General features: G+C 45.9%; 1 protein-coding gene across 1 annotated transcript in view; it reads right to left on the reverse strand.

Moving 5' to 3' along the window:
* Nucleotides 1-27,334, reverse strand: part of IZUMO4 (IZUMO family member 4) — a 147,125-nt gene extending 119,791 nt beyond the window's left edge. Inside the window, exon 1 of the mRNA XM_086945490.1 lies at nucleotides 27,103-27,334. Within this exon, the coding sequence (XP_086801616.1) occupies nucleotides 27,103-27,334 (232 nt within the window). The remainder of the gene's footprint in view (nucleotides 1-27,102) is intronic.
* Between the last annotated feature and the right edge of the window lie 463 nt (nucleotides 27,335-27,797).

Raw genomic sequence — 27,797 nt, forward strand, 5'->3', positions numbered from 1 at the left:
TGACCCCTTTCAGCCAATGGGAACCCTAGACCTAACACTATCCAATCACAACACTAGCCCTAAAATCTAGAACCAATAGGAGACCAGGACCTTACAGCCAATCTTAGCCCTAATCCAAGAACCCAATCAGTTCAGAAACCCTGATCTCCACGTTCAATAAAGGCCCTAGCCATACCAGTAGTCCCGAAACAAGTCCATGCAACCAATGGCACAGGTAGCCCTAGTCCCTACTTCAAATTGAAAGCCTAACCCTACTCTAAGTCCCACACCTAGTCCAGCAACCAATCACACCAGAAGCCCTAATCGCTGCTTCCAATTAAAGGTCTAACCCTAGCCCTAGTCCCACCCTACTCCCAACAACCAATAACATAGGAAGCCCTAGTCCCTACTTCCAATAGAAATCCTAACTTTAGCCATAGTCCCAACCCTACAATGATTGAATCACAGACCCTGAAACCAATCAGGACCCTCAAATACCCAACCAATGAGGACATTAACCCTAATCCAATAGAAACACCAGATACAACCACCAATCAGTGTAGACATGTACCAACCACTAGCAGACCATATAAGGTCCCAGCGACCTCAGACAAGGTTTGCTGGCCAGGGAGTTGAAAGCTGCTTCTCCTGTTCAGAATCTCCTAGGAGACAGACAGGCTCAATCCATACTTTGGACTTCAGCAGGTAAGGGCCTCACTAACTTGAAATCTAACAATACTGTTTGAATAAAACTTTGCTCCCCATGCTGGCCCAAAACGAAGTGCACAACATGGAAGCAGTAAGATTAAAAAAAATATATAAGAAAAGTGTGTCACTCATCACTCAGAGCCATCTGACAGCAGATTGCAGCTGCAGAGCCCTGCAAAACAAAAAAGTGAAGAAGGTATGGGGGCACAGATTTGAGGGAAAAGGCGACAATTAAGAGATAGCAAGAAAGCACTCTTATTGAGTACAAAAAGCAAAATAAAAAAACATTAGTTCCCTCAATGTAAGTAGTGCATTGGTACTAATTATCCAATGTAAGTAGTGCATTGGTACTAATTATCCAATCAAAAGGATGGTAAAGAAGCTACTGTCCACAAGAGGGGAAGCACAAGAGGAAGGAAAGCCATTGAAAAAGAGGCAAGCAGATGACATTGACTTAAAACCAAGCTATGGCAAGCAATGGACTGATCCAATGCACACTGTAAGCATTGGTATTGTCCACAACAAGTATTTTATAACAAACAGCTAAAGAACTAAAAAAAAATTGAAATAGAATTTTCTAACTTTAAAACCTTGCACACTCCTAACGATAATAAAGGTTTAAGTATGGTCCACATAGAGAAATGGAGTAACTTCTATTGTGAAGCATGATGGGATTCTATTGCTGCTGACTCCCTTCAAGGAGTAGTGCCTCCTCTTATTCTTTAAAACGCTGCTGAAACACTATGTGCTGTTGCATTCTTTTTCCATTTAAAATGCAGTAAACTATGTAACTGTCATTTAGTTTACACGAGTGATGCGGTCATTTTCTTTAAAAAGGAAAACTAAATTTGGCCAAAACAACCATTACATTGGCTATACATTTATTAATTCTATATTGTCTTTTAGATAAGTTGTTTTGCATACTCATTTGTCAAGCCCTACCTTCCAGGCAGAGAACTTCGCTCCTCTCATATGGCTCTTTTAGCTACCCCCCGTTTTAAAAAACAGAAGGCTGGTGGAGCGAAATTCGCTGTTCTTGCTCCAGTCTTCTGGAACTCCCTCCCTGCTGCCCTTCGCACATCGCCTTCCTATTTACAGTTCCGGAAGGATCTTAAAACCTTCCTATTTGTGCGAGCCTACACTGCCTAGCCTCTTCCAGCTGCCGCCGTCCACTGCATTACACATAGCGCCATGAAACCGCCTGGTAAAAGAGCGCTGAATAAATGTTTTTAAATTCAAATTCAAATTTGTATATTGATGAAATTAAATGTCCCTGAATCCTGCACAGGAGCCAGACTCTGCATTGCTTATGACTGTGAATAATGATCTCATGAAAGAAAAGTAACTATATCTGGATACTTTCAGTAGTATTAGAAACGGGTACAAAGGATGGTGGGGCAGTTGCACATTACAGGTTCAATTCACAATTCATTTTCTAGAAGTAGGTGTCAATTTCTTAAGAATTTTCAGATCTAAATCACACCTGCGAATAGTAAAATAACTTTCTGAATCAGGTCTTATTTGTGAGGCAGAAAGCAGCATGCCTAGCAGCACTGAGAAAGCAGAGGCATTCTGAATGTTTTTGAGAGCAATGAGATTGAAGTGAATTATAAGACACTGTAGCAGAGTGGAACATGGAAAAACAGCTTTTAAACCTATTTCTCAGATATAAAAAAATGGGGAACGTCAGCTACAGGAGCCTTACATTCCCTAGAACCACCAGGCTGCTTCGGCATCTTGAAGATTTTATATTATAGCCCATATTGAAACAGAACTCATTTAAATTTTAAAAAAGCAATTGCATAGGAGAGGCACCAACATCTAACCTCTTAAGTGCTGCTGACGGCCAACGGTCGTCACGAGCGCTACCTCCCCAGTGCTGCGCACGACCATTGGACGTCCATTCAGCACTAGTTCCAATGGACAGCGCAGCACTGGGGTGGGATATTTGCGAAGCAGCTAAGGTGTTAATATTGAAGTAAACAATAACATAAGGGTAATCAAAAAAAGAAATGCGTTACTTACCTGTAACTGCAGTTATCCAGTATTGGTGTCTTTCATAGATTCACATGCCTGAATCATTCCCCGTCGTTGAGACGGGAGTCTCCGGTACATAGAAAAGTAATGTCCTATAGACATATATAGAGAGAAGTAGGCCTAAGGGCCTCACCTTAGTAGCCTATCTATGTCCTTTTGTAAAAAGGACCCAACTCTAGAAGAGATCCAATCAACTAACACCTCCCTCTAGAAGCTTCCTGTCAGGAGCCTCAGTCTCTCAGATTTTCCTACGCACCAAGCTAAGTAGGCGTAGCACTGATAGAGAGATAGGTGAGTCCCTCCAAGGGAGGTGGGAGGGTTGCATGTGAATCTATGAAAGACACCAATACTGGATAACTGCAGTTATAGGTAAGTAACGCATTTCTTATCCAGTATTATGGGTGTCTTTCATAGATTCACATGCCTGAATCAGAGAAGAAAGCAATACCTTGTGCACATTTCTGATGGAACAGCATATACAAGTCATTAGATAATACATATCATGCGACTATGAACCATCAATAGACATCAACAAGAAGCATTAACAGAGAAATGTGCATACCAGAAAAGGATGGAGGAAGGCTGACCTTACTGGAATAGATGGCGTAGCACTGCTTGTCCCACTGATGCATCCTTCATCAGCTCTGTATCCAGGCAGTAGTGCCTGGTGAAGGTATGCGGCGACTTCCATGTTGCTGCCCTGCAGATGTCAATAACTGGCACTCCTGCAAATAGTGCCATAGAAGTCGACATGGCTCTTGTAGAGTGAACCCTGATTTTGGAGTGCAACGGCAGTCCGGCTCTGTCATGACAAAAGGCAATCGCCGAAGAGATCCATCTGGAGATGTATTGTTTGGTAAGCGGTAGACCCTTCCTAGGTCTACTGAAGGCTATGAAGAGCTGATTAGATTTTCTGAAATGTTTGGTTTTATCAATATAAAATTTTAGACATCTCTTAAGGTCCAATGAGTGCAGCGATCTCTCAGCTGCAGTGCTGGGATTTGGAAAGAATGATCTGAGAATCACAGGCTCATTTAAGTGGAAGTCCGACTGGACTTTAGGAATAAACCTAGGATTGGTCCTTAAAATCACTTTGTCATCCCTAAACTGCAGGAAGGGGTCTTGGATGGAAAGAGCCTGCAGATCACTGACCCTCCTTGCTGATGTAAGCGCCAGGAGGAGAGCTGTCTTCCACGAGATGTATTTAATGTCTGTCCTGTGAATGGGTTCAAAAGGGTGTTTCATTAGTTGGTTAAGAACCACATTTAGACGCCATGTTGGAGGGATCATCCGTGGCCGAGGAAAAGATCTATAGAGACCTTTAAGGAATTGTTTCATTAGTCTACTAGACCAGAGAGAGGGCCCATTCGATGTTCTTTTAAACCTTGATATCGCCGCCAAATGTAGCCTTATGGAAGAGTGGGCCAGGCCCGACTGTGCCAGATGTAGCAGGCAGGGTAATATTTGTTCTGGAGAGGTGGCAAAGGGACGTAGACCTTTATCCGCACACCAGATGCAAAGCGCTTCCACTTCAGGGAATAAGTCTTGTTAGTGCTTTCCGCTCTTGCATTGGCTAGGATATCTTTACAATCCTGCGGGATGTTTAAGTTGCTGAATTCTCGGTACTCAGGAGCCAAGCCGATAACCTGAGAGATTTCAGATCCGGATGTTGAACCTGCTTGTTGCTCATCGTGAGCAGAGATGGATGCTGACGTAGATGGATCAGCGGCTGCAGTGAGAGGCGATGAAGGTCTGTGAACCAGTGTTGCCTCGGCCAGAATGGGGCTATCAGAATTAAAGTGCAAGACTCCGCCTTCATCTTCCTGAGGACTCTGGGAATCATTGAAAATGGCGGAAATACGTACGCAAAGACGTTGCGCCATGCGATGGAAAATGCATTCCCGAGAGACCTTGATTGGGGATGCCAACTTGCGAAGTTTTGGCATTTGGTGTTCTCCCTGGTCGCAAACAGGTCAATTTGCGGAGTTCCCTACTTTGAGAACATTTGAACGGTGGTTGTCATGTCCAGCTCCCATTCATGCGACAAAGACCTCTGTCTGCTTAGTGTGTGTGCGATGACATTGTCCTTGCCTGGGACGTACTCTACCCTCAACAATACGTTGTGGAGAATAAGCCACTTCCAGATCTTTTGCGATTCGCGAGAGAGTGTTAGCGAACGCGTCCCTCCCTGTTTGTTCAGGTAGTGCATCGTCGTAGTGGTGTCGGTCCTGACGAGCACTGGAGAGTTCTTGATCCTTGGCAAGAAGGACTGCAAGGCTAGGAAGACCGCCCTCAGCTCCAGCAGGTTGATATGGAGCTGCGTCTCCGGTTCTGACCATCTGCCACTGATCCGTAATTCCTGTAGGACTGCTCCCCAACCCTCCAGGGAGGCGTCCGTCGTAATGATATGAGGAGCTGCTGGAAGCAGGAACGGCAATCCCTGCGGGAGGTTCTTGAGCGACCTCCACCACTGCAATGCCTTGGTGACTTGCATTGTGATCGTTAGGCAGTCTTCGAACGATCCTGTGCATTGCGTCCACTGTTTGGACAAAGCCTCTTGGAGCGGACGCATCCGGAGGCGACAGTGCGGTATGAGCAGGATGCACGAAGACATCATTCCCAAGAGGGATTTGAAGGTACGGACTGGTAAAGTTTTCTTCGAAGCCAGTGATGCGGCCAGAGAGACAAGCTTGCGTTTTCTCTCCTGAGATGGGAATGCCTTCGCAACTTTTGTATCCAGTGTTGTTCCGAGGAAGGTAATGACTCGAGAGGGATGTAAGGTGGATTTTTCTCGACTGAGTGTAAGACCCAAGTGCTTGAAGAGATTTGGACAGGCGTTGGAGGATTTGGTTGCGCCTGACAAGGATGGTGCCTTCGTCCAAATATGGGAAGACTTAATGTCCATGCTGCCTGAGGAATGCTGCCACCGGGGAGAGACACTTGGTGAAGATTCGGGGCGCAGACTTGAGGCCAAAAGGGAGGACACAGAACTGATAGTGCTGGCCCGCCACTGCAAATCTTAGGAATTTCCTGTGATTTTTGTGGACTGGGACGTGAAAGTATGCGTCTTGTAGGTCCAAAGACGTCATGAAATCTCCCTCCTCTAAGAGGCCCAAGATCTCCTGAATCGTGACCATGCGGAACAATTGCCTCTTTAAGAATGCGTTGAGCGCCCTGAGGTCTAGAATGGGCCTCCATTTTTTCTCCTTCTTTTGAATCAGGAAGAAGCGGGAGTAAAATCCTCTCCCCTTGTGAGCTGACGGTACTCGCTCTATTGCCCCTTTTTGTAGCATAATTGAGATTTCTTGAAGAAGCAATCGCAGGTTTTTGTGACGCATCAGGCGTGGAGGGGTTGTTGGTGGGATTTTTTCGAATTCTATAGAATGGCCAAATTAAATTAATCAAAGGACCCACCGGTCCGTTGTTATTCTCCTCCAATTGTTGAGGAATTGGGTCAGTTTTCCTCCAATTTTCAAAGAAAGAGATGAGGGATGGACTGGCTGTAGGAAAAGATCATTGGCGTCCGCCAGTGGTCTTCCTTTGGTTTTTTCCCTTAAAGTTGGACTTTCCAAAAGAGGACTGTCTGCCTTGTTGTTGATGGCGAGGTTGGTATTGTGACTTGCCTTGGTTGTAAGAATATGAGGATCTATTTTGATAATTGCTTCTGTAAGAGGATTGTCCTCTGCCTCTGTTCCCTCGAAAGGACTGGTTTCTAAATTGTAGTGTACCAAGTGCTCTCGCTGTGTCCGTGTCTTTTTTAATTGTTTGTAGCGCTTCGTCGATCTTGGCTCCAAAGAGGCCTACTTCTCTCTATATATGTCTATAGGACATTACTTTTCTATGTACCGTAGACTCCGGTCTCGACAACGGGGAATGATTCAGGCATGTGAATCTATGAAAGACACCCATAATACTGGATAAAAAGCTTTTTTCAATAAAGAAACACAGGAAAAACTTGGAAAAGCAAAATTCATGTTTTGTTCCAACTGAGCTTATCTATCCATCTGCAAAAATCTTTCTAGCACTGACTACTGGAACATCGATGTAGCCTTGAAATTTAGAGAAGATAGTCAGCAGAGGTAGAAGGGGTGAGAAGCAGACACTAACCAAAGGTCCAAGTAAGATACAACGTAAATGACACTCACATTAGTGTAATTTCGAATCTTTCTTCACAGAGGTAACAGCCAGATGGAAAAAGATGTGTTAGAAAGATATCTCAAAACATCAACTAAAGAAGACATTCCACTGGTGGATATCTGGCATTCCATGGTTGCTAAATGGATAACCGTGCTGTTTTGAAATCTGTGTTATCGATATTCTGGATTTTTTACAGAAGAAGCTCTCCAAGTAGAACCCAACAATGTTTCTCACTTTGAACAATTGTAGACATAGCTGCACACCAGACAGTATTGATAGCAAATGAAATGTGACATTGCATGCCCTTCCACTTCTAATATTACCTGTAGTAACATTACATGCTTACATCCCTTGCTTTTCATCTGTCCCCCTCCATTGTCCATCTTCTCAATCTTTCCCTGAAAGAGGGCCTTGTTCCTTTGGAATGGAAAGCAGCACAGGTCATGCCTATCCGCAAGAACACCAAGGCCCCGCTGACTGAGCTCTCTAATCTCAATCCTATTTCTCTCCTCCCTTGCCTGAGCAAGTTATTGGAGAAGTATATAAACACACATCTCTCCAATCATGTCGAACGGATGGGCTGTCCTGATTCCTCTCGATCAGGCTTTCGGCCTAAATACAGCACAGAATCTGCCCTACTAGCGGTCACCGATAACATCAGGATGACCCTAGACAGAGGCCATTCTACCATTCTTGTGCTGTTGGACTTATCCGCCGCGTTCTACACAATTTCCCATCAGGTACTGCTCAGGAGATTGGACTTAGAGATCTGGCTCTTCAATGGCTGACGAGTTTTCTATCCTCTCGGTTGCAGGCGATCAACCTCGGCCCATATAATTCTGCTCCAACAGAATTGACCACAGGAGTACCACAGGGTTCCTGCTTGAGCCCTCTTTTGTTTAATATTTATGTGGCACCCTTGGCCAATCTGTTAAGAGTTGTGGGTTTACCCCCATCTCCTATGTTGACGTTAATCAGTTGCTCTTTCCTTTTGCAAAGTTTACTCCATCAGTGCAGGCCACCTTTTCTTCAGGAATGAGAAGTATTTCACAATGGATGAGGAGCAATTTTCTTCAGTGCAATGTGGGAAAGACGGAGATCATTCTTTTTGGAGAGGCCCAACTATTATGGACCCCCAACTGGTGGCCAACTGATTTGAGTACTCCTCCTGTTCCGAAAAGTTGTGTAAAAAACCTAGGCGTCCGCCTTGACCAGGCTCTTACCATAAAGGAGCATGCTGCACAAAAAGCCAGCTCCTGGTTTCATGTGCTGGGTTTGCTGCGTCACATCCTCCCTTTGCTTCCGGATTAGACTCGGAAGACATTGACCAGGCACTTATTTTAAGTCGCCTGGATTATTGTAATGGTCTGTTGGTCTCTGCAAATGAGGCCGCCCTCACACACTACAGGTTGTCCAGAACACAGCGGCTTGCCTGATCCTTAATGCCCCCCCAGGACTGCTTCCCGCCCTTTGTATTATCAAATCCACTGGCTCCTCATACGGGAGCGAGTGCAGTTCAAGGTCTGTTGTACAATATTCAAGGTCCTGTCTAAATCCGGCCCTACTTACCTTGCTGGCAAATTCATTCCTTATACACCTCGGAGGCCTCTCCGCTCAGGATCCAAATCCCTACTTGAGGTACCTGGAATTAAAAGGGCCAGACAGGGTGGGAAGGCCCTATTCTATCTGGGCCCTTACCATTGGAATAAGCTTCCTTTGCAACTAAGACAGCGCACGGATTATCTTCATTTTAGGAAACAGCTCAAGACCTTTCTTTTTTGTTTTTGATCTTCAGCAGACAGCTTTTCACATGCTGCCCGTCCAAGCGCACAGATACCCCTTCGGGGGTCGATTCTGGCGATATATATATATATATGGAACCGTCATTCCAAATCTTCCTCCCACGGAAAGAAAACAACGCAGAGTAAGCCCTATAATTTGTGCAAATCTCAGTGCTTTATTGTGCAATCTTGCAGCCAGCCATCTGCCATGACGCGTTTCGCCTCTAAGCCGAGGCTTGATCACATGACCTATATATATATATATATATATATATATATATATATATATAATATAAATGCAATTTGATCCTGATAACTGATCAGTGTACAGCTTTCGTTATAGAAAAAAAAGAGTCTGTATGACATTAAAAAAGAAGAATTCACAAAAGGCACAGAGAAAAAAATCTCATCTAAAGGCCTACTAGCTACTAAATTGTCCTTAGGAGTGTTGCAAACTGCCGCATAGGCACAGGGATAACAACTGCTGCTCCTCCCTGAATTTGTACATGAACACCCAATAACATTGCTGAATAGACACTTTGCCTCACACTCAGGCCGTCAACAGTTCCTATTTGCTAAACATGCATAATTTCTATTATCAAACACCGATGGGTTGAGAGTTGCGGTTGGAATACAGTAGAAGAATCGACTCAAATGTGTTTGGTAATAGCAAGTCATTCATGTTTTGAAACCTGAAGTAAGGTCCAGGATTGTGACCTAAACAGTTGTATAATTCCTGCATGCCCACCCAGGTGGCATATATAAACTGGGATAATGGCTTCTAGATTCATTTGGGACTTGATTTGATAAATGGAATTAGGAGCTTTGGGCCCAGTCTTAGGCTACCTGAGCAAGGGTCAGTCTCCGCTTTCTGTAGGTTTCCCTATTAGCTCTTCTTCACTGTCCTGATGAAGACCTGCACGCAAGGATGTAAAAATCACTATATGCAACAGTTGGGTCCAAGCGTTAATATTTTTTTTCTACCCTGAATTGAATACGTTGATCCTCAAGAGTGGTGCATCAGAATTTAGTAACCACCGGATCTTAGTAATGGATTAGAATTTCTGAAATGAGAATTGTGCTTTCAAACAGGCTGTTTACAGTGGCTCAGAACAAGCATGTTAGCGATTGTTTCATACTAAAAGATAGAATTATTTCTAATTACACGATTTTACCTTCCTTTTCATCACCTTGCACATGAGCACCTCTATGATCAATTTCTTCTATGCACTTTTCGGAGCAACTGTTTTTCTGAATATATTTATATAGTTTTGAAAAAAAGATGCAAAATATCAATTAAATTGAATAATGTGTTGTATTATCTCCATTTTCTCTCACGCCATGACCATAATACATTATTCATTACGGCTTTGTAAAGAATTTGCCAGTAGACCTTCAGTGGAATGGTTGTTTATATTTGTGGTATTACGTAGGATGGGGTTCCCCGAAAACTTTCTCAGATGGATAGAGATTCTATATTATACCCCAACAGCTAGGATTAGACTGAATGGACAAGTATCTGCCCCGATAGAAGTGAACAGAGGGACGAGACAGGGTTGTCCGCTATCGCAGATCTTGTTCACCCTGATTCTGGAACCTCTTGCCTGTAGGATCCGTCAGTGTGATAGGGAATCTGCTTTACAGTTTAGCCTACGCCCCATCAGCATTTCCTTATACGCCAACGACATGGTGTTATTTACGCGGCACCCTAATATACACTTAAACAATCTTTTCAAAGAATACATTCGCTTTGAATGATACGCAGGGTTAAGGATTAACTGGGACAAATCAGTGGTTATACCACTAACGCCGGCCACGACCCAACCAGAACTAGATTATCCCTTGAAATGGCAAACTGACCCGGTGAAATACCTAGGCGTGTGGATACACAAAGACCCAGAACTGGTCATTAGGGAAAACTATGGTAGAGCAATGACTAAGTTAGATGAGCAAATAACTAGATGGATACGGATGCCCCTGACATTGGCAGATAGAACAGCACTACAAAAGATGATTATACTGCCCGTTTTATATACTTATTTATTAATATTCCAATCTGGCTGACACAGTCTTACTTTGCAGAGCTGCGGTCAGCATTACAGAAGCTGACCTGGGCAGGTAAACAGGTTAGGATTCGCTGGACTATACTGACAAAACCATATCATATGGGCGGGTTTGGAGCACCGGATCTGCAGCTATACTTCTGCTGCGCACAAGCGCAACATGCTCACTACTGGACTAAACCGCATTGCTGATTGGCTCCTGAGGCGGAAAGCCGGGAGCAGGGACGATTTTAAAAATTGTATTTTGTGTATAAATTCACTGTGCTTTTAAACTGCCATCCACTCTCACCTGCATCTTGGCATCTTAGAACAGCGCTTCTCGCTGCAACGACCTCTTCCCTTCAGTCGCCATTCCCGAGGGCGAGGCGAGACACGCCCCCTCGGCTGGCCACGCCCCCCCGCCACGACTACAAATAGCGCGCGCCAACCTAGGCGCTGCATTGCTGATTGGCTCCTGAGGCGGAAAGCCGGGAGCAGGGACGATTTTAAAAATTGTATTTTGTGTATAAATTCACTGTGCTTTTAAACTGCCATCCACTCTCACCTGCATCTTGGCATCTTAGAACAGCGCTTCTCGCTGCAACGACCTCTTCCCTTCAGTCGCCATTCCCGAGGGCGAGGCGAGACACGCCCCCTCGGCTGGCCACGCCCCCCCGCCACGACTACAAATAGCGCGCGCCAACCTAGGCGCTGCATTGCTGATTGGCTCCTGAGGCGGAAAGCCGGGAGCAGGGACGATTTTAAAAATTGTATTTTGTGTATAAATTCACTGTGCTTTTAAACTGCCATCCACTCTCACCTGCATCTTGGCATCTTAGAACAGCGCTTCTCGCTGCAACGACCTCTTCCCTTCAGTCGCCATTCCCGAGGGCGAGGCGAGACACGCCCCCTCGGCTGGCCACGCCCCCCCGCCACGACTACAAATAGCGCGCGCCAACCTAGGCGCTGCATTGCTGATTGGCTCCTGAGGCGGAAAGCCGGGAGCAGGGACGATTTTAAAAATTGTATTTTGTGTATAAATTCACTGTGCTTTTAAACTGCCATCCACTCTCACCTGCATCTTGGCATCTTAGAACAGCGCTTCTCGCTGCAACGACCTCTTCCCTTCAGTCGCCATTCCCGAGGGCGAGGCGAGACACGCCCCCTCGGCTGGCCACGCCCCCTCCAACCTCCTCACCCACCGGTATAAAGTATGTGTCTTGGTAGGAAGCGCAGCGGACGAGCGCAGCGGGCGCGACTTTTGCGCGCCGAAGGCGCGCCCAAGGCAAGCCCGTCTGCGCCCGTCCGCGACCGACCGGGACCAGGGGCCATACCCCCTACAGGCTCCAGTACACCTGAGGCAGCCATCATTCGCTACAATCGCATCGATCTACTAGCCCTGCGTAAACCTATTGAAACAACAAATTGCATCCAAACCGGCCCAGGTCTATCCTACGGTCCCATCTCATGCCGTTCCTGTCATTGGACCAGCCTAGGTCAATCCTCAACGGATCTTCACATGATCCCCACCAACCCCCAGCATGAACTAAAATGTCTATATTTTAATGCCAGATCACTACCCAAGCATGCACTTGACATATGGGACACCCTAACCTCCAAAACGCCAGATCTGGTTTTTGTCACCGAAACGTGGCTATCAGATGCCAGTGCCCCGGACTTAGCTAACGCTCTCCCCCCCAATTATAAAATAATAACACAAAACAGACAAAACAAGAAAAAAGGAGGCGGAGTCGCCGTAATTTTTAGGGACCACCTAACTTGCCTAACTGATACAACTAATGCGGAGCCTGAACATGAGCTACTACCATTTAGAATTCTCGTTGAGAATCATGTCATGCTAGCGGGCGCAGTCGTCTATAATCCACCTGGACAACAAATTAACCTCAGTGCAAAACTACTGAATCAAGTACTCCCTTTGTGCCTAAAACACAAAAACTACATGATCATTGGAGACTTTAATGTCCATTACGAAAACCCCAATGCCCCTGGAGTCGCTCAGCTTAAATACGACATGGAAATCCTCCAACTGAAACAACTGGTCGATAGCCCTACGCATATAGCAGGGCACACCCTGGATCTCCTTTTTACGAACATCGAGCTGACCACTCTCAAGGAAACTCTCCCCCTGTCATGGTCTGACCATTTCATGCTCTCATTCCTACTTGAACTTCCTGGCAAACCCGTGAAAATCAGATACTCCCCCCTCACCTCCAACAGAGCCTGGAAACTAATCAAAGACTCCAATTTCCAAAATCATTTTCACAAGACAGATGTCTCCCTACCAGATAACGAACCTATTGGTAACAATGCCATCCGGCTAGAAACCAGCATCCGCCAAACATTGGACAAAATTGCACCCCTGCGAGAAGTTAGGAAAAAAACAACCATTAACGAAAAATGGTACACCCCCTCCCTCAAGAGCCTTAAAAGGGAATGCCAAAAAACAGAACACCAATGGAGACAAGCGAAAAACCCCACAACCAGAGCCAACTACACTGCCAAAAGGAAACAATACATCCTTGCCATCCGAGAGGCAAAAAAGGCATTTTTCGTGCAACGAATCAACGAAAACCACAACTCGGCAAAAGAGTTGTTTAAAATTGTGAAGGAGCTCAGCAACCCATCCTGCACCTCGCAAAACCTCACCCCTTCGACAGAAGCATGCGAACGGATTAGCTCCTTCTTCTCTGAAAAAATCAATAAAATGTATTCAACCTTCACCCCCTCCCACACCGTCCCCCCCCATGATAACTCTGACGTACGCCCATCTACATCCGACAACGACAACGATCGCATAGACTTGGGCAACTCCCCTCGCCTATCCAACTTCCAACCACTCTCCGAAGAGGAAGTACTAACAGTCCTTAGAGCAATAAAATCCGGCTCCCCTGCAGACCCCTGCCCACACTTTGTATTCTCTGAAATTGCACCGACTCTATGCCCAATCATCACCAAACTTTTTAATCAATCTCTCACCTCTGCGTCTTTTCCAGATTGCTGGAAACACGCATCTGTAACCCCCCTCCTGAAGAAAGCTGGGGCCGATATTTTCAACCCAGAGAACTATAGGCCAATTTCACAACTCCCCTACCTCTCCAAAGCATTGGAGAAAATGGTTAACTCACAGTTATCCAAATATCTTGAGGACAACTCGCTTCTGGACCCTACCCAAACCGGATTCAGATCCAACAACAGCACCGAGTCTACGCTGCTGGCAGTGTCGGACAGTGTCAGATGCATCACTGACCAAGGGGGTTCGGTGGCTCTGATACTGTTGGACCTGTCGGCAGCGTTCGACACAGTGTCGCACAAATGCCTACTGAACATTCTCCGGTGCAAAGGTATACAAGACGCAGCGTTGCAATGGATTGAATCCTTCCTGTGCAACCGCACCCAAGCAGTGCATATGGGCCAATTCCATTCAGAACCCCGCCCCATCGGCTGTGGAGTCCCACAAGGGGCTTCCCTAAGCCCCACTCTCTTTAATGCCTACGTATCATCTCTGGCCGACATCGGAAGAAAGTGGGGCATCGGCATTTGCTCATACGCCGACGACACGCAGCTGATGGTGACCTTGGATGAAAGATCGGAAAAATTAGAAACAACTAAAAATAAACTCCACAGCTGCCTCTCCGAAATGGCGGACTGGATGCGTAACCACTGCCTCAAGCTCAATGCCGGAAAATCCGAAATTTTATTGTTCGGAGGAGCTAAACTATCGTGGAATGATTCTTGGTGGCCACCGGCTCTGGGAACAGCCCCCGCCCGAAACAACATGCCAGGAATCTGGGCATCATGATGGATGACGCACTATCCATGAAGGACCACGTGCGCACACTTTGGGGTAAGGGGTTTGCAATCCTGAAACTCCTCGCTAAGATCTTCACATGGATCCCACTTGACTGTCGTCGTACGATCACCCAGGCCCTCCTAGTCAGCCGCCTGGATTATGGCAATGCTCTATTCGAAGGAATGAACGAGCAGTTGTTCTCCCGCCTTCAGGTCCTGCAAAACCAGGCTGCCAAGCTGGTATGCAACAAAGGCAAACGAGACTCTGCATCGGCATGTCTAAAACAACTCCACTGGCTGCCGATGCGCCAGCGCGCCACATTCAAACTACTTTGTCATGCGCACAAAGCCCTCCATAAAACAGGCCCTACAATCCTGCAAGGGAAAATCGAATTTTACATTCCAAACAGGAACTTAAGATCCATTAACTCAGCCCTAGCAAAACCCAAGCGTATCTACAAAACAAGAACAGGAGGACGAGCCTTCTCGCATTTGGCGGCCAAACGATGGAATGAACTACCGATGGATCTGAGACACACTGTGAACCTTCTTTCATTCCGGCAAAAACTCAAAACACATCTCTTCCCCAAAAAATAACCCCCCTGCTCAACCTCAGCAGCCCTTTCTCATTTAGCGCCTTGATATCCCCTGGGATGAATGCTGCGCTCTACAAATACCACAAATAAATAAAAATGCGGATATTTTGCACGTCGCAGTGGAAACAGACAGTGCACAACCCACTCCACTGATGGCGTTTGAGTCGAACCCAAGGACTTACACATATAGGGACATAATACAACCTGTGTGCTGCACTTCACATACAAGGCATGCATTGGCACAAAGGGCCAATAAACTGCTTATATACGCCCCAGCGCTTCCCATTGCTAACCATCCGAAATTATCGGTAACCCAAGAAAATGGCATGATGGGATTGCTGGAAGATATGAAACTTTCCATTATGAAAGATGTTTTCCCACACGGCAGATTCATACAAAGAAATGACCCGGCACTAAGCACACACAACTCACCAATGAATGCGTTTGTTCACCTGCGGCTGCAAACAGCGGTTAGGGAATTATATGACACCTACCCAGAGGAACCGCTAACGTTACAAGCCTTACAGGCTCTACTCATAGCACCGTCACGCAAGAAGTTAGTTACCCGCTTATATAATACGTCACAATCGGAACAAAGCGAGACAGAAAATAGATCTTTGGCTAGATGCGAACCACTGCTAGGAGACAAGATAGAGGAACAGGATTAGGAATATAGCTGCACACAACTACAATTACTGACATCCAACTGTAATCTACAGATAATACATTTTACATTTCTCCACCAATTCTATTACACCCCAACCCAACTCCACAGATACGGCCTCAGAACACATGACCGATGTCAGAGATGCAACGCTTTGAATACAGATTTCCTACACTTGGCGTGGGCATGTCCACAGGTACACAAATACTGGCACAACGTCATAGGGGCGATAAATGAAATGTTAACCGAACAAGTGCCAAACACGCCTCTTGTGTGCTTATTGGGGATATATAAATTAACGCCAACAAGAAGGCAGAAGTTCCTGACTGTGGCACTGCCACTGGCGAAACAACAAGTAGCTATTAGATGGGGAAGTAAAAGCCCCCCTAGATTCAAAGACTGGCTAACGGACATGTCATTTTGCAGGGAAACCATGGAGATGTATGCGGAAGAACTACCGATTTCATTGAGGCACTGTGACTTCTGGGGACCACTAAAACAGTACCTTTTGGCACTCCAGGAGGCAGAGTAATATATGCTTATGGCTGACAAGGTAAAACATAAATGACGCTCAGTCATAACCTCTTCTCCCTTTCAGCAATTCAGGAAAAATGGAAGGACTCATGTCTCAACTTCATATGTACTGTGGTGTAATATCCATTGATGCCCGATGAGCTGTAACCTCAGATAATAAGTTGCTATTGCCGTATTGTGATATGATGTGATGTTCACTGTTGGTTATACCTGTACGAAATGACAAGTCTTGTTGTGGTAATACAAAAAAGCTAACATATGCTGTGAAGAATACCTCTGTAAATGAATATGCCTCGGTATGTGTAAACTATGATGATGACCAGACGAAATAAATAAAATAATAAAAAAATCCCCCAAAAATAATTTGCCAACGGACCACATGGTTATTTGTACTATACATTACCCAGGTCCTGTGGCATATCTTGGGTTGTCCCATTAGTTTATAATGGCTATTGTAAACATTTCAATTGAATAGATGAAAAATCCAGTTACTTTTTCAATGTGACAGCTAAGAACTCTAGTACTTGTTAAAAATTAAATACTGGAAAATCGAATCCCTGCATTCTGACAGAAAGGTCAGAAAATGTTGGCTGGTAATGTGGTTGATGACGAACTAGTAGGGGAGCACTAAACTGCAGAGATGGAGGCTTCTGTGTGGAGGGCATAAAGTAACACCATTACTTCGAGAAGATTTTCCAGATATGCCTGTTGGTGCAGATCAATCCGAACCAGATGCAGTAAAGGAGAAGCTGAACCTCATGAATAGGTTACTTACCCCATAAACCTCTGTCTGTGGCATGTTGTTCTGTAGATTCACATGCTCTGCATACTTCCACCATCTAGTGTTGGGTCTAGTTGTGTGCAAGTTGTTTTACTTTGAAGAAGTCTTTTGAGTTACTAGACAAAGTGACTCCTCCTCTTGGTGATAATGCGCATGAGCATCAACTCCATTGTCAGATTGTTTCCCGCAGACGTGTGAGAATGGGGTGAGAGTAAATATCAGTTAAGAGATATCCATGCAAATAAAACAGTGTGAAGAAACTGCAACAGTCACAGGTGTCTGGGGAGGAGGATGGGCGCAAGTGAATCTACAGCACTACATGCCACAAAAAAATGCTTCCAGGCTAAGCAACATGTTCTGTTCGAGGCATGTGTGGCTGTAGAAACACATGCTCTGTATGGACTGTAAAGCAGTCCCTCTCCAAAAGCGGTGGCTAACAGTGGGTATTCCAGTTGTTTGAAAGAGAGTACGTAGAACTGCCTGACCTCCGTTGGCTTGTTGACGTGCTAAGACACTCACAAAATAGTGAAAGGGTGTAGTGTAGACCATGTAGCTGCCTTACAAATATCAGCTATTGGGATTTTGCCCAGGAAAGCCATTGAAGCCCCTATCTTTGGGTGGTCCCTCCTGTCATTATTTATTTTGTCCCCTTTTTGCCCCTCATAACCTTCATTTTTTTTAATGTCCACTGGGAATTTTTCAGGTTTTGACCAGGGGGTTCGGTGCTTCTTGACCCCATGGTTCCTCTCAGACCCAGAAATCCCTCCTTTTCTGAGGTAAAGCCTAGATGCCTAAAATGGTGGACAGTAACTGCCATAACGGACACCTTAGGAGAAAGACCCATAGGTTAGAATAGGGACATTCCAGAACCTTCTGGACCCTGCTGGACCTTTGGAGGGGAGCCTATAAAAGGCCAACTGCGGGGCAGCCATTTTGTCATACAGAGAGAGAATCAGCTGGAGTGCAGGCTGTGGCATAAGGCGGGCTAGGATATTCAGAGGGTTGACCTCCCACTCTAGGGTTGCCTCCTTACTGTTTCACCCCAGGTCCAACAAAATGACTGATTAAGAAGGAAACCACTTTCTGAAGGAATTTTGGGTTGGTTACAAGGACCACTCTATCTCTGTGTAGCTGGAAGAAAGGTTCTTCAAAGGGTAATGCGTGAAGCTCACTGGCATGACTGGCATGGGGTAATGGCTACCAAAAAAAGCAACCTTCCAAGATGAGAATTGGAGAGGACAGTTATGCAATGGTTCAAATGGTGGAACTATAAGTCTGGTAAGTACGCTATTGAGATTCCGTGTGGTTGTAGGTGAAACTCTAGGTGGAATTACTCTTAAGGCTTTCCATAAATGCATCAATGACTGCGACCTTGAACAAAGATAGGTGTTGCCTGATTTAGAGATAGGCTGTGACTGAAGCTAAATGTGGACATATTGAAGTGCATACGTTCCGGAAGGACCTCAAGACCTGGCTCTTTGGCTGATTCTGAGCCGCTCCTCCCCCTTCCCCTCAGCGCATTCAGACCCTCACAGGTGAGTAGCGCGCTATATAAATCCCCTGATTGATTGATTGATTGATTATCAAGCCAGGCCAGAGGTCTGCAAATGAAGGTAGCAAACAATCTTTCGCACACTTGCATCAAATGGATGAATTTGTTTACTGCGACAGAGAAGACAAATCTTTTCCACTTCGCAGCATAACATGCTCAAGTTGTAAGCCTATAAGTTTCTTTAAGAATGGTCATACATTCAGGTGAGAGATTAAGGTAACCGAATTCTATGACCTTGGGAGCCAAATCACAAGGTTAAGTTCCTTTGTATTTGGGTGCCTGATTTCCCCATGGTTTTGAGTGAGAAGGTCTGGATTGAGGGGAAGCTTTTCATGTGGAACTACAGAGAGTTTGAATAGTGTAGTGAACCATGGCTGTTGAGCCCAAGTGGAAGGTGAGAGATGTTTGCCTGGGTTTCCGACCCACAATCAGAAGAGAGAGAGGTGGAAAAGCATGGGCACATATACCTGACCAGTTCATCCATATGGCATTGCTTTTGGATAGTGGTTGTGAAAACCTGGAGGCGAAATTTCGGCATTTTGCAATGTCCGCAGTTGCAAACACCTCTATGTGGAAACCCCCAGATGTGAAAGAATGGGAGGAGGACTTGGGAGCGGAGTTACCACTCATGGACTTACAGCCGTATCCTGCTGAGGAGGTCGAGAAAGTGGCTGTCCATTCCTGGGAGGTATTTGACTAGCAACCGGATGTTATGACGTATGGCCCAATGCCAAATCATCTGAGATAGACGTGAAAACTGTAGTGTGTGCGTCTCCCCTCCCTTTTTCTGTAAACAGTAGATGGTTGTCATATTGTCCATCCGGACCACAACAACCTTGCCTGTTAGGTGAGTTAGAAATTATATCAATGCTAGGTGAACAGCTTGAAGCACAAGGCAGTTGATGTGGAGACCCTGGTGGTTGGTAACCCAGAGACCCTGAACTGTGAGATCCTGTAGGTGTGAACACCATCCTGCAAGGGATGCATCTGAGGTGAGAATGATCTGGGTAATACAGTCGAGAATTGTACTGGCTTTGATAAGCCAGTCGTCCAGATATGGGAAGACATGAATGTTCTGTCTGCTCAGATGTGCTGCTACCAGTGCTATTACGATTCAGAAAAGGGGGGGGGTGGTGATGAACAGAGTGTCTGAATTAAGCAGACCACTCTTACCCAGTCCAAAGATCAGGGCTTGATCCATCACCGTTATTTATCTCACTGCCCCATCCCAGCTCAGAACCTGGCTATATGCAAATCAGTCTGTCCCTGGCCCAGTGCATCATGGGAACAGGGCAGACTAAACTACCAAGCCAATTCTTCACCAGAAAGGAGACAAGCTACCGGGGACCGGTTTCTGGCATTTCAGCCGTCTTCGGCCCGGCTTGCTTGAATCCTGATGGAGCAGTGAGAAAGGGACTCATGTCTGAGTATACCCTGCCACACCTATAGTGGCCAAAAACGATTCCAGTGCTAGGCATTTGGTGAACACACTGGGATGCTGTAGTGACTCTGAATGGGAGTAGTTCGAACTGGTCATGCTTTCCAGCTATGACAAATCTGAGGTATTTGATATGAGCTGGATGTATTGGAATGTGGAAGTAGGAGTCCTTTAAGTTTAGCGCTGACATAAAGTCGCCCTTTTGAGGATGACATCTTGAATAGTGACCATATGGAAGTGTTCTGATAGTATGTAATGATTTAAATTCCTGAGATCTAGGATGAGCTGCAGTGATCCATCTTTCTTAGGAATTAGAAAGTATAGGGAGTACACTCCGGAACCTTAGTGTTGAAAAGGGACAGGCTCTATGGCTCCTTTGAGCAGGAGAGCCTGCACCTCTTGTTTGAGTAGATTCTGATGTTCTATGGAGAGATTGTGTCTGCGAGATGGAATGTTTGGAGGTGTGATTATGAGCTCCGGACAATAACAATGTTGGATAATGTCCAGCACCGACTGATCTGACGTTATAGTTTTCCAAGTGGGGAAGAAATGCAGTGGCGGCTCCTCCGCTATTGCGGAGGAATGTTGCCCCACTGCTCTGCGAGCAGTAGTTAAAAGAAAACTAAAATGATAATAATCAGCATTACTATCATTTTCGTTTTGTGTTCCCTGGTGTGGGGCGGGGCTAGACTGCCAGAGGAGGGACCAGAAGGAGGAGTGATTGCTCCACTCTAAAGTGCGCATAAATGTTTGGCCGGCCCTCTCGACCCGACCATAATAGTCATGAGCACTTTCCATGTTCTGCACCCAGGCTGCATTACAGCCTGGGTGCAGAAAATGCCCAGCCCCCCATTCGCCATCTGATCGTCGATCCATGGCGCTCAGACCAATCACAATGCTGCACTGCAGCATTGTGATTGGCTAGTGTAGTCAGGATCCTGGGTGCTTCCTGCTTCCAAGGAGCAAGAGGCGGCAGGAGCAGACCTGGAGGGAGTGGCCGACCTGACGGATAATTGTTTTTTCTGTTAATTTTTAAATTTACAAACCCCTTCATCCCCCCACCCCCCACTTCCGGTAAATAGCGGCCACCACTTAAGAAATGTTATAGTCGGTGCCTTACAAGTATTAAATAGTGGAAGGAAATGAATGAGAAGAGAATCACTGCTTCGAAGTGGAGGGTACAGAGCATGTTGAAGCACCCCTACTGACCCTTGGAATTATTTCCTCTATATGTGCCTTGTTAGTACATCCTTGTGGGGGAGGTTTGTTGCTGCCTTATGAGGTGGTAGAGGCATTAGGTGGTGTCGTTTTGGCACCCTGTTTGTATGAGGGACTTCGAAAGGAGCCACACGAAGCAGAGGTTTGGAGTGCCCCCATTGAATTAGCTACTTCGGTGTCCTTTATTTTCTCCAATGCTTGGTCCACCTGGGGACCAAAGAGATGCTCTTTACCAAATGGCACACTTAATAGGGTTTGTTGCACTTCTGCCTTGAACCAGATATACAAGTCAAGCATGTCTACGCAACAATACACTTGTATTGATGCCCCTGGCTGCTGTGTCCTATGAGTCTAGGGCACACCTGATTAAACTGTTGGAGATTAATCTGCCCGCATTTGCGATATCTCGTCTGCTTCTTTCATACTCCTTAGGGAGGTGTTGGAGGAGCTCCTCCATATCATCTCAATATGTCCTCTTGTATCTTGCCAAGAAAGCTTGTGTGTGTTGGAGATCCACCAATGACTAGAGGACTGTGCTGCCACACAAATCCCTGAATCGTCAATAAGTTTGGACTCTGTCAGGTGGAGGAGCATCTGCTAAGGATTGTGAATTGGCCCATTACGTGCATTTGGCACAACTAGTGAGTCGGGGGAAAGCGGACCCTTATTGTAAATAGGATCTGAGGGTGCTGGTTTATGTTTTTAGTTGACCCTGGGTGTAATAATACGTGCCCGTACTGGGTCCTTAAAAATTTCATCAGAATGTCGGAGCATGCCTTTGAGCATTGGAAAATATTGACATGATCTATGTGTGCTAGACAATATTTCAAAAAGAAAATCGCCCTCAAAAGGGTCCTTGTGTAAGGGGAACTAGTGATATGTTGTTTCCCTATCAATGAGGTCTTGAAAAGATCGAGCATCATCAGGGGGTGATAGTTTGGCTGGGTAGAGATCTGGGGCAGTATCACCCAGGGGGATCAATGTCAATTATCCCAAAGATCTGGGAACTGTGGTAACAATCATCTCCCCCCCTTGATCATCAGAGGAGACTGTGGGGACCCCTGTGGTGTAATGTCTTCTGGTTCATCATGTGAATTATGTGGTAAAGGTGGTGGTGAAGAGGGTGGAGGAGGGGGCTGAAGTGGTGGAGAAGGAGGAAGAGGAGGATGCAGAGGGTTGACTGCAATGTCCGTTCTTTCAGTAGGCACTGGTTCATCTATGGCCTTTTCAAAAGAAAGCTGGTGCTTAGATGGTTTGGACGCGGAGTGCACAAGCTAAAACATGTCTAGTGCGAGGCTGTGTATGTAGTTTTTTTCTGCTTTGGATCGAGCCAATCCTGCATGATTTGGAGGATTGGTTTCGGGGGCAATATGGATGCAGAAGTTGAAGGTTTCGGTGCCACAGAAGATTGCTTTTTAGGGCTCGGGCCTACGTCACACTGCGTAGCAGTGTTGGCAAAGCCCAAGAGTCCTGTAGTTAGCATCTCCAAAAAGCTACCTAAAAGATTCCTGGCTGCTTGTGATTTTTCGTCCTTCTTTTTGGCAGCTGCATGGCAATTGGGCCTCTCATGCGTGTTTTTTTAAAAGAGAGCACGCAATAGGCCATAGGCGGTAGAGTAGCTCCGCCTATGGCATATTGCATGCGGTCACGCACACCAGAAGGCCATATTTCTTCAATTATCGCAGCTGTCAGGGGCCGCGGTAATTGAAGACAGATGCTGCTGGTTTTTTTTTACTATCCTCTTCTTTTCTCTCTTATTTCTCTCTACCGTTTTTCTCTCTTTTTCGCTATTCTTGTCTGTTGCCTTTCGCTTTCTTGCTCAACCACACACGTTTGCCACTGAAGGAATAAGGGCTGGTACTTATTATAATATCATCATACTTGGCCAATGCTTGTTTCTCTCGTTGCTTTTGGCGCCTTTTCTCTTCTGAGACCTCCTGCTTAGTTCGCCATAGAAAACTCAAATTGAATTTTTCATGCCGGATTGTGATATTTTTCCTTGCAGCCAAAGGCATTTCAAAATGTGTTTATGTTTCCATCGAGTTCGCATGCCTAACAAGGAAATGGATGAATGGATTTGAACGGGCACCTGCCCGTGCCAGCTGGTTGAATGTGCACGTGTTTAATATCTCAAATTAAAGCATTGCAACCCTTTCAGGACGGGGTTGGGAGGGGAAAGAGGGAGTGATGGCTCAGTGACTTAAAACACGTACAGAAATCATCTGTGTTTGACACATCATGAGATCGAACGCAAGCAAATCAACTCAGGCGTCTATCCTTGCAAGGACGATAACAATAAACATGAACAATAGTTACTTACCTGTAATCTGTGGTTCTCCAGTATTGGTGTCTTTCATAGATTCACATGCCTGAATCATTCCCCGTCGTCGGAGTGGGAGTCCCACGGTATATAAAAAGCAATAATATGCCTGTAATAACCAAAAAACCTTGGTAATAACCAACCAGGAAGTAAAGTAGCCCTCAGCTACAGGAGCAAAAGCTCTCACACTCATGACTATCCTAGTCATTTTGTATAGACCAAACTGCAGCCAATCAGGCGACAGCACCCACCAGAATGTTCTCCCCAGAGGCTCAGGCTCTCAGATTTTCTCGCACAGGAGTGAAACCAACATAATTGCCTGAGGGAGCCTATGAGGGGAGGTGGGCGGGTTTCATGTGAATCTATGAAAGACACCAATACTGGAGAACCACAGATTACAGGTAAGTAACTATTGTTCTTCTCCAGTATTTGAGGTGTCTTTCATAGATTCACATGCCTGAATCAGAATAGATAGCAGTACTCATAACATAATGCTAATTGTAACATAGTATACATGCATAATGATAAAATGCAAAAGACATGGTAAAGCGTCTACAAAGAGCATAAAGGAGAGGGAGAACAGAGGCTCACCTTATTGGAAAAGATTGCGAAGAACTGCTCTTCCCACCGAAGCATCTGCATCACTTGCTGAGTCCAGAGTGTAGTGCCTCATAAAAGTGTGCCTGTTGGACCACGTTGCAGCTCTGCAGCTTTGTTGAAGAGGCACACCAGCGAACAGAGCAGTGGAAGAGGAAACTGCCCTTGTAGAATGCGCTCTTGGTAAGGCCTGTTGATGACAGAGTCCAATTGTTGACGAGATCCATCTGGCGATAGTCTGTTTGGATACTGCATAGCCTTGGCGCAGTCTGCCATAGGCCACAAACAACTGATCTGTCTTGCGCATAGCTACTGTTCTTGAAAGATAAAACCTGAGGCATCTCCTGATGTCCAAAGAGTGTAAAGCTCGCTCAGCCCGTGATTGTGGATTTGGAAAAAATGTCTTGAGGATTACCGGTTCATTTAAATGAAAGTCCGATGGGACCTTGGGCATGTACCTTGGATTGGTACGCAGCACCACCGAATCAGAGGTAAATTGTAAAAAAGGCGGTTTAGACGTGAATGCTTGAATGTCACTGACACATCTGGTAGAGGTTAAAGCCTATAACAAGGAGACTTTCCAAGTAATAAACTTAAGGTCAACCTTATGGATCGGCTCAAAGGGGTGACGCATGAGCTGGGCTAGCACCACATTCAAATGCCAAGCAGGAGTTGGTCGTCGAATCGGAGGAAACATACGAAATAGACCCTTGAAAAATTGCTGGATTATTCTTGAAGAAAACAGAGTTCGATCCATCTTGACGGAATCGGGAAATGGCTGCCAGAAATAACTTCAGGGTTGAATGCGCCAAACCCGATCTAGCCAGCTGCAGGAAGAAAGGCAAAATTTGTTCCGGTCTAGCATAAATGGGATGCAGATCAACTGTCTGGCACCAGGCACAGAAACGCTTCCACTTGAGTTTGTTGGTCTTAATCGTTGACAGTGCTCTGGCGTTAGCTAGAACCTCTTGACAATTGTGAGGAATGTCTAAGTGGGCGAATTCATTGTGCTGAGGAGCCAAGCTGATAATTTCAGAGAAACTGGGTCCGGATGGTACACTTTGCCCCTCTGAACTGTCAAGAGATTCGGTATTCGAGGCAGTTGTATTGGCCTGCACTCCGAGAGGAGGAGAAGCTCGGTGAACCAATATTGTCGGGGCCACCTTGGAGCAATTAGGATTAGACGACATGGTTGACTCCTCATCTTTCTGATGATCTTGGGAATTAACGGAATTGGCGGAAAAGCGTATGCAAATATTCGACACCAATTCATCGAAAGGGCATCCCCGCACGAGTCTTTGTGGGGAATCCAGCTGGCAAAGCGTTGGCATTTCCGGTTCTGATCTGTTGCAAACAAATCCAGGTCGGGATGACCCCTCTCTCGGAATATCTGATCCAGGGATGGTTGATGTGGCTCCCATTCGTGACTGCATCCGACGGACCTGCTGAGTGAGTCCGCTAGGACATTGGCAACCCCTGGGACATGGACCGCTGACAGATTGATGTTGTGATCCAGGGCCCAATTCCAAATCTCCTGCGCCTGATGGGACAATCGGGCCGATCTTGTGCCTCCCTGCTTGTTCAGGTAATGCATGCTGGTTGTGTTGTCCGTTCGTATTAACACCGTAGAGCCCTCCAAGATCGCTTGAAAGGATTTCATAGCGAGAAAAATGGCTCTTAATTCCAGCAGATTTATGTGCCATTTTTTCTGTTGCATGTTCCATTTGCCACTGACTGTTATCCCTTGGAGATGGGCGCCCCAGCCCTCCAGAGAAGCATCCGTGGTCATGATGAATCTGGGTCCTTCAGTCTGGAATGTACATCCCCCCTGCAGGTTGCCATCTTGCCCCCACTGGATGGAGTTTCTCATCCGAGGAGTTATGTTGATGACGTCCTCGAATGAGCCTGTTATTTGCACCCACTGACGACTGAGTTCCTCCTGTGGGTCTCATTCGCAGGCGACAGTTGGGGGTGAGAGGAATACAGGACGAGATCATCCCGAGGAAAGACTTGAACTTGCGAACAGAAACACACTTTCTTGTTAGTAGTGCTGAGGCCATCCTGTGAATCTTCACCTGCCTTTCTTTTGATATGAAAACTTGGGCGAGTTTTGTGTCCAGCGTGGCTCCCAAGAAAGACTTTCTCTTTGATGGAGTCAGGTGATATTTTTTGAAATTCACCGAAAAACCCAGGCTCTGGAATAGCGATAGACATCTCTGAACGTGAGTTTTTGCCAAGTCGATGGAACTGGCCTTGATAAGGCAGTCGTCCAAATATGGATACATTTGAACTCCCTCCAATCTCAGGTGGGTGGCCACCGGGGCTAACATTTTTGTGAAAACTCTGGGGGCTGAACGTAGTCCAAAGGGGAGTACTTTGAACTGGAAGTCCCTGCCAGCCACTGTGAACCGTAAGAACTTCCAGTGTCTGGGAAAAATGGGCACATGGAAGTATGCGTCCTGAAGGTCGAGTGTTGCGATGTGATCCCCTACTGAGAGAAACTGGAGGATTTCTTGAAGCGTCAACATTCTGAAAGATAACTTCTTGAGGTACTTGTGAGGGCACGCAGGTCGAGGATGGGGCGCCATTCCCCCGACTTTTTGTGGATCAGGAAAATTCTTGAATAAAATCCTGTTCCCCTCCGATGGTGAGGTACCTTTTCTATTGCTTCTTTCTGAATCATTGAATGTATTTGGGAAAACAGCTCTTTGAGATGAGCTGGAGGTGGTCCTTTTGGGGTAGAATTTGGAGGGGCTTTGACGAATTCGAGAATGTGACCTCTGGAAACCACGTCCAGGACCCATCTGTCCGTGGTAATCTTCGACCAATTTGAGTAGTATTCGGATATTCTTCCTCCAATTTGCTTCAGGCTGGGACAAAGTGGTGGCAGGATGTGTTTCTCACTTGCTCTTGTTGTTGTCTCTTCCTCCATAAGAGGTTTTTCCTCTTGATTGAGAGTAATTATTTCTCCTCTGGCCATATGTTTGTTGACGGTATGGCTGGTATCTTTGATTGATTTCCTTGGGTGTTATTGTAGGAACGTTGCTGTGAATAACTTCCTCTGTTAGAGAAATTGCCTCTTCCTCTTGCGCATTCGAAAGGAAGACTTTCGAAATTGGAGAGGCCAGCGACCGTGCCATCTCTGTGTCTTTCTTTATGGCTTATAATGCCTCGTAAACATGTTGTCCAAAAAGGAACTCCCCATCATAGGCTATGTCCATGATCTTTGTCTGGACCTCTAGACGAAAGGATGTAGATTTTAACCATCCTTGTCTCCTGAGGACAGCTGCTCCAGCCAGCTGTCTGAAACCTGTGGCTGCCACGTCCACTGCAGCATCAATTATTTCAGATGAAACGCACTCTCCCTCTAGTAGGATCTGTTTCGCTTCAGATCTATCTGGTTCTGCAAGCTTTTCGATGAAAGGCGATATGTCCGACCACATTTGCCTGTCATACCTCCCAAGTATTGCAAGTGAATTTGCGGCTCGGACCGTGGTTGCCGCAATAGTTGACACCTTCTTCCCTATTGAGTCAAGACATCTACCGTCTTTATCAGGGGAGCAGAGACCTGTACAGATGGATTCTTGGCCCTCCTTTGAGCTG

This window comes from Lissotriton vulgaris, chromosome 12 (genome assembly GCF_964263255.1).
Source record: "Lissotriton vulgaris chromosome 12, aLisVul1.2, whole genome shotgun sequence".
NCBI classification, from domain to species: Eukaryota; Metazoa; Chordata; class Amphibia; order Caudata; family Salamandridae; genus Lissotriton; species Lissotriton vulgaris.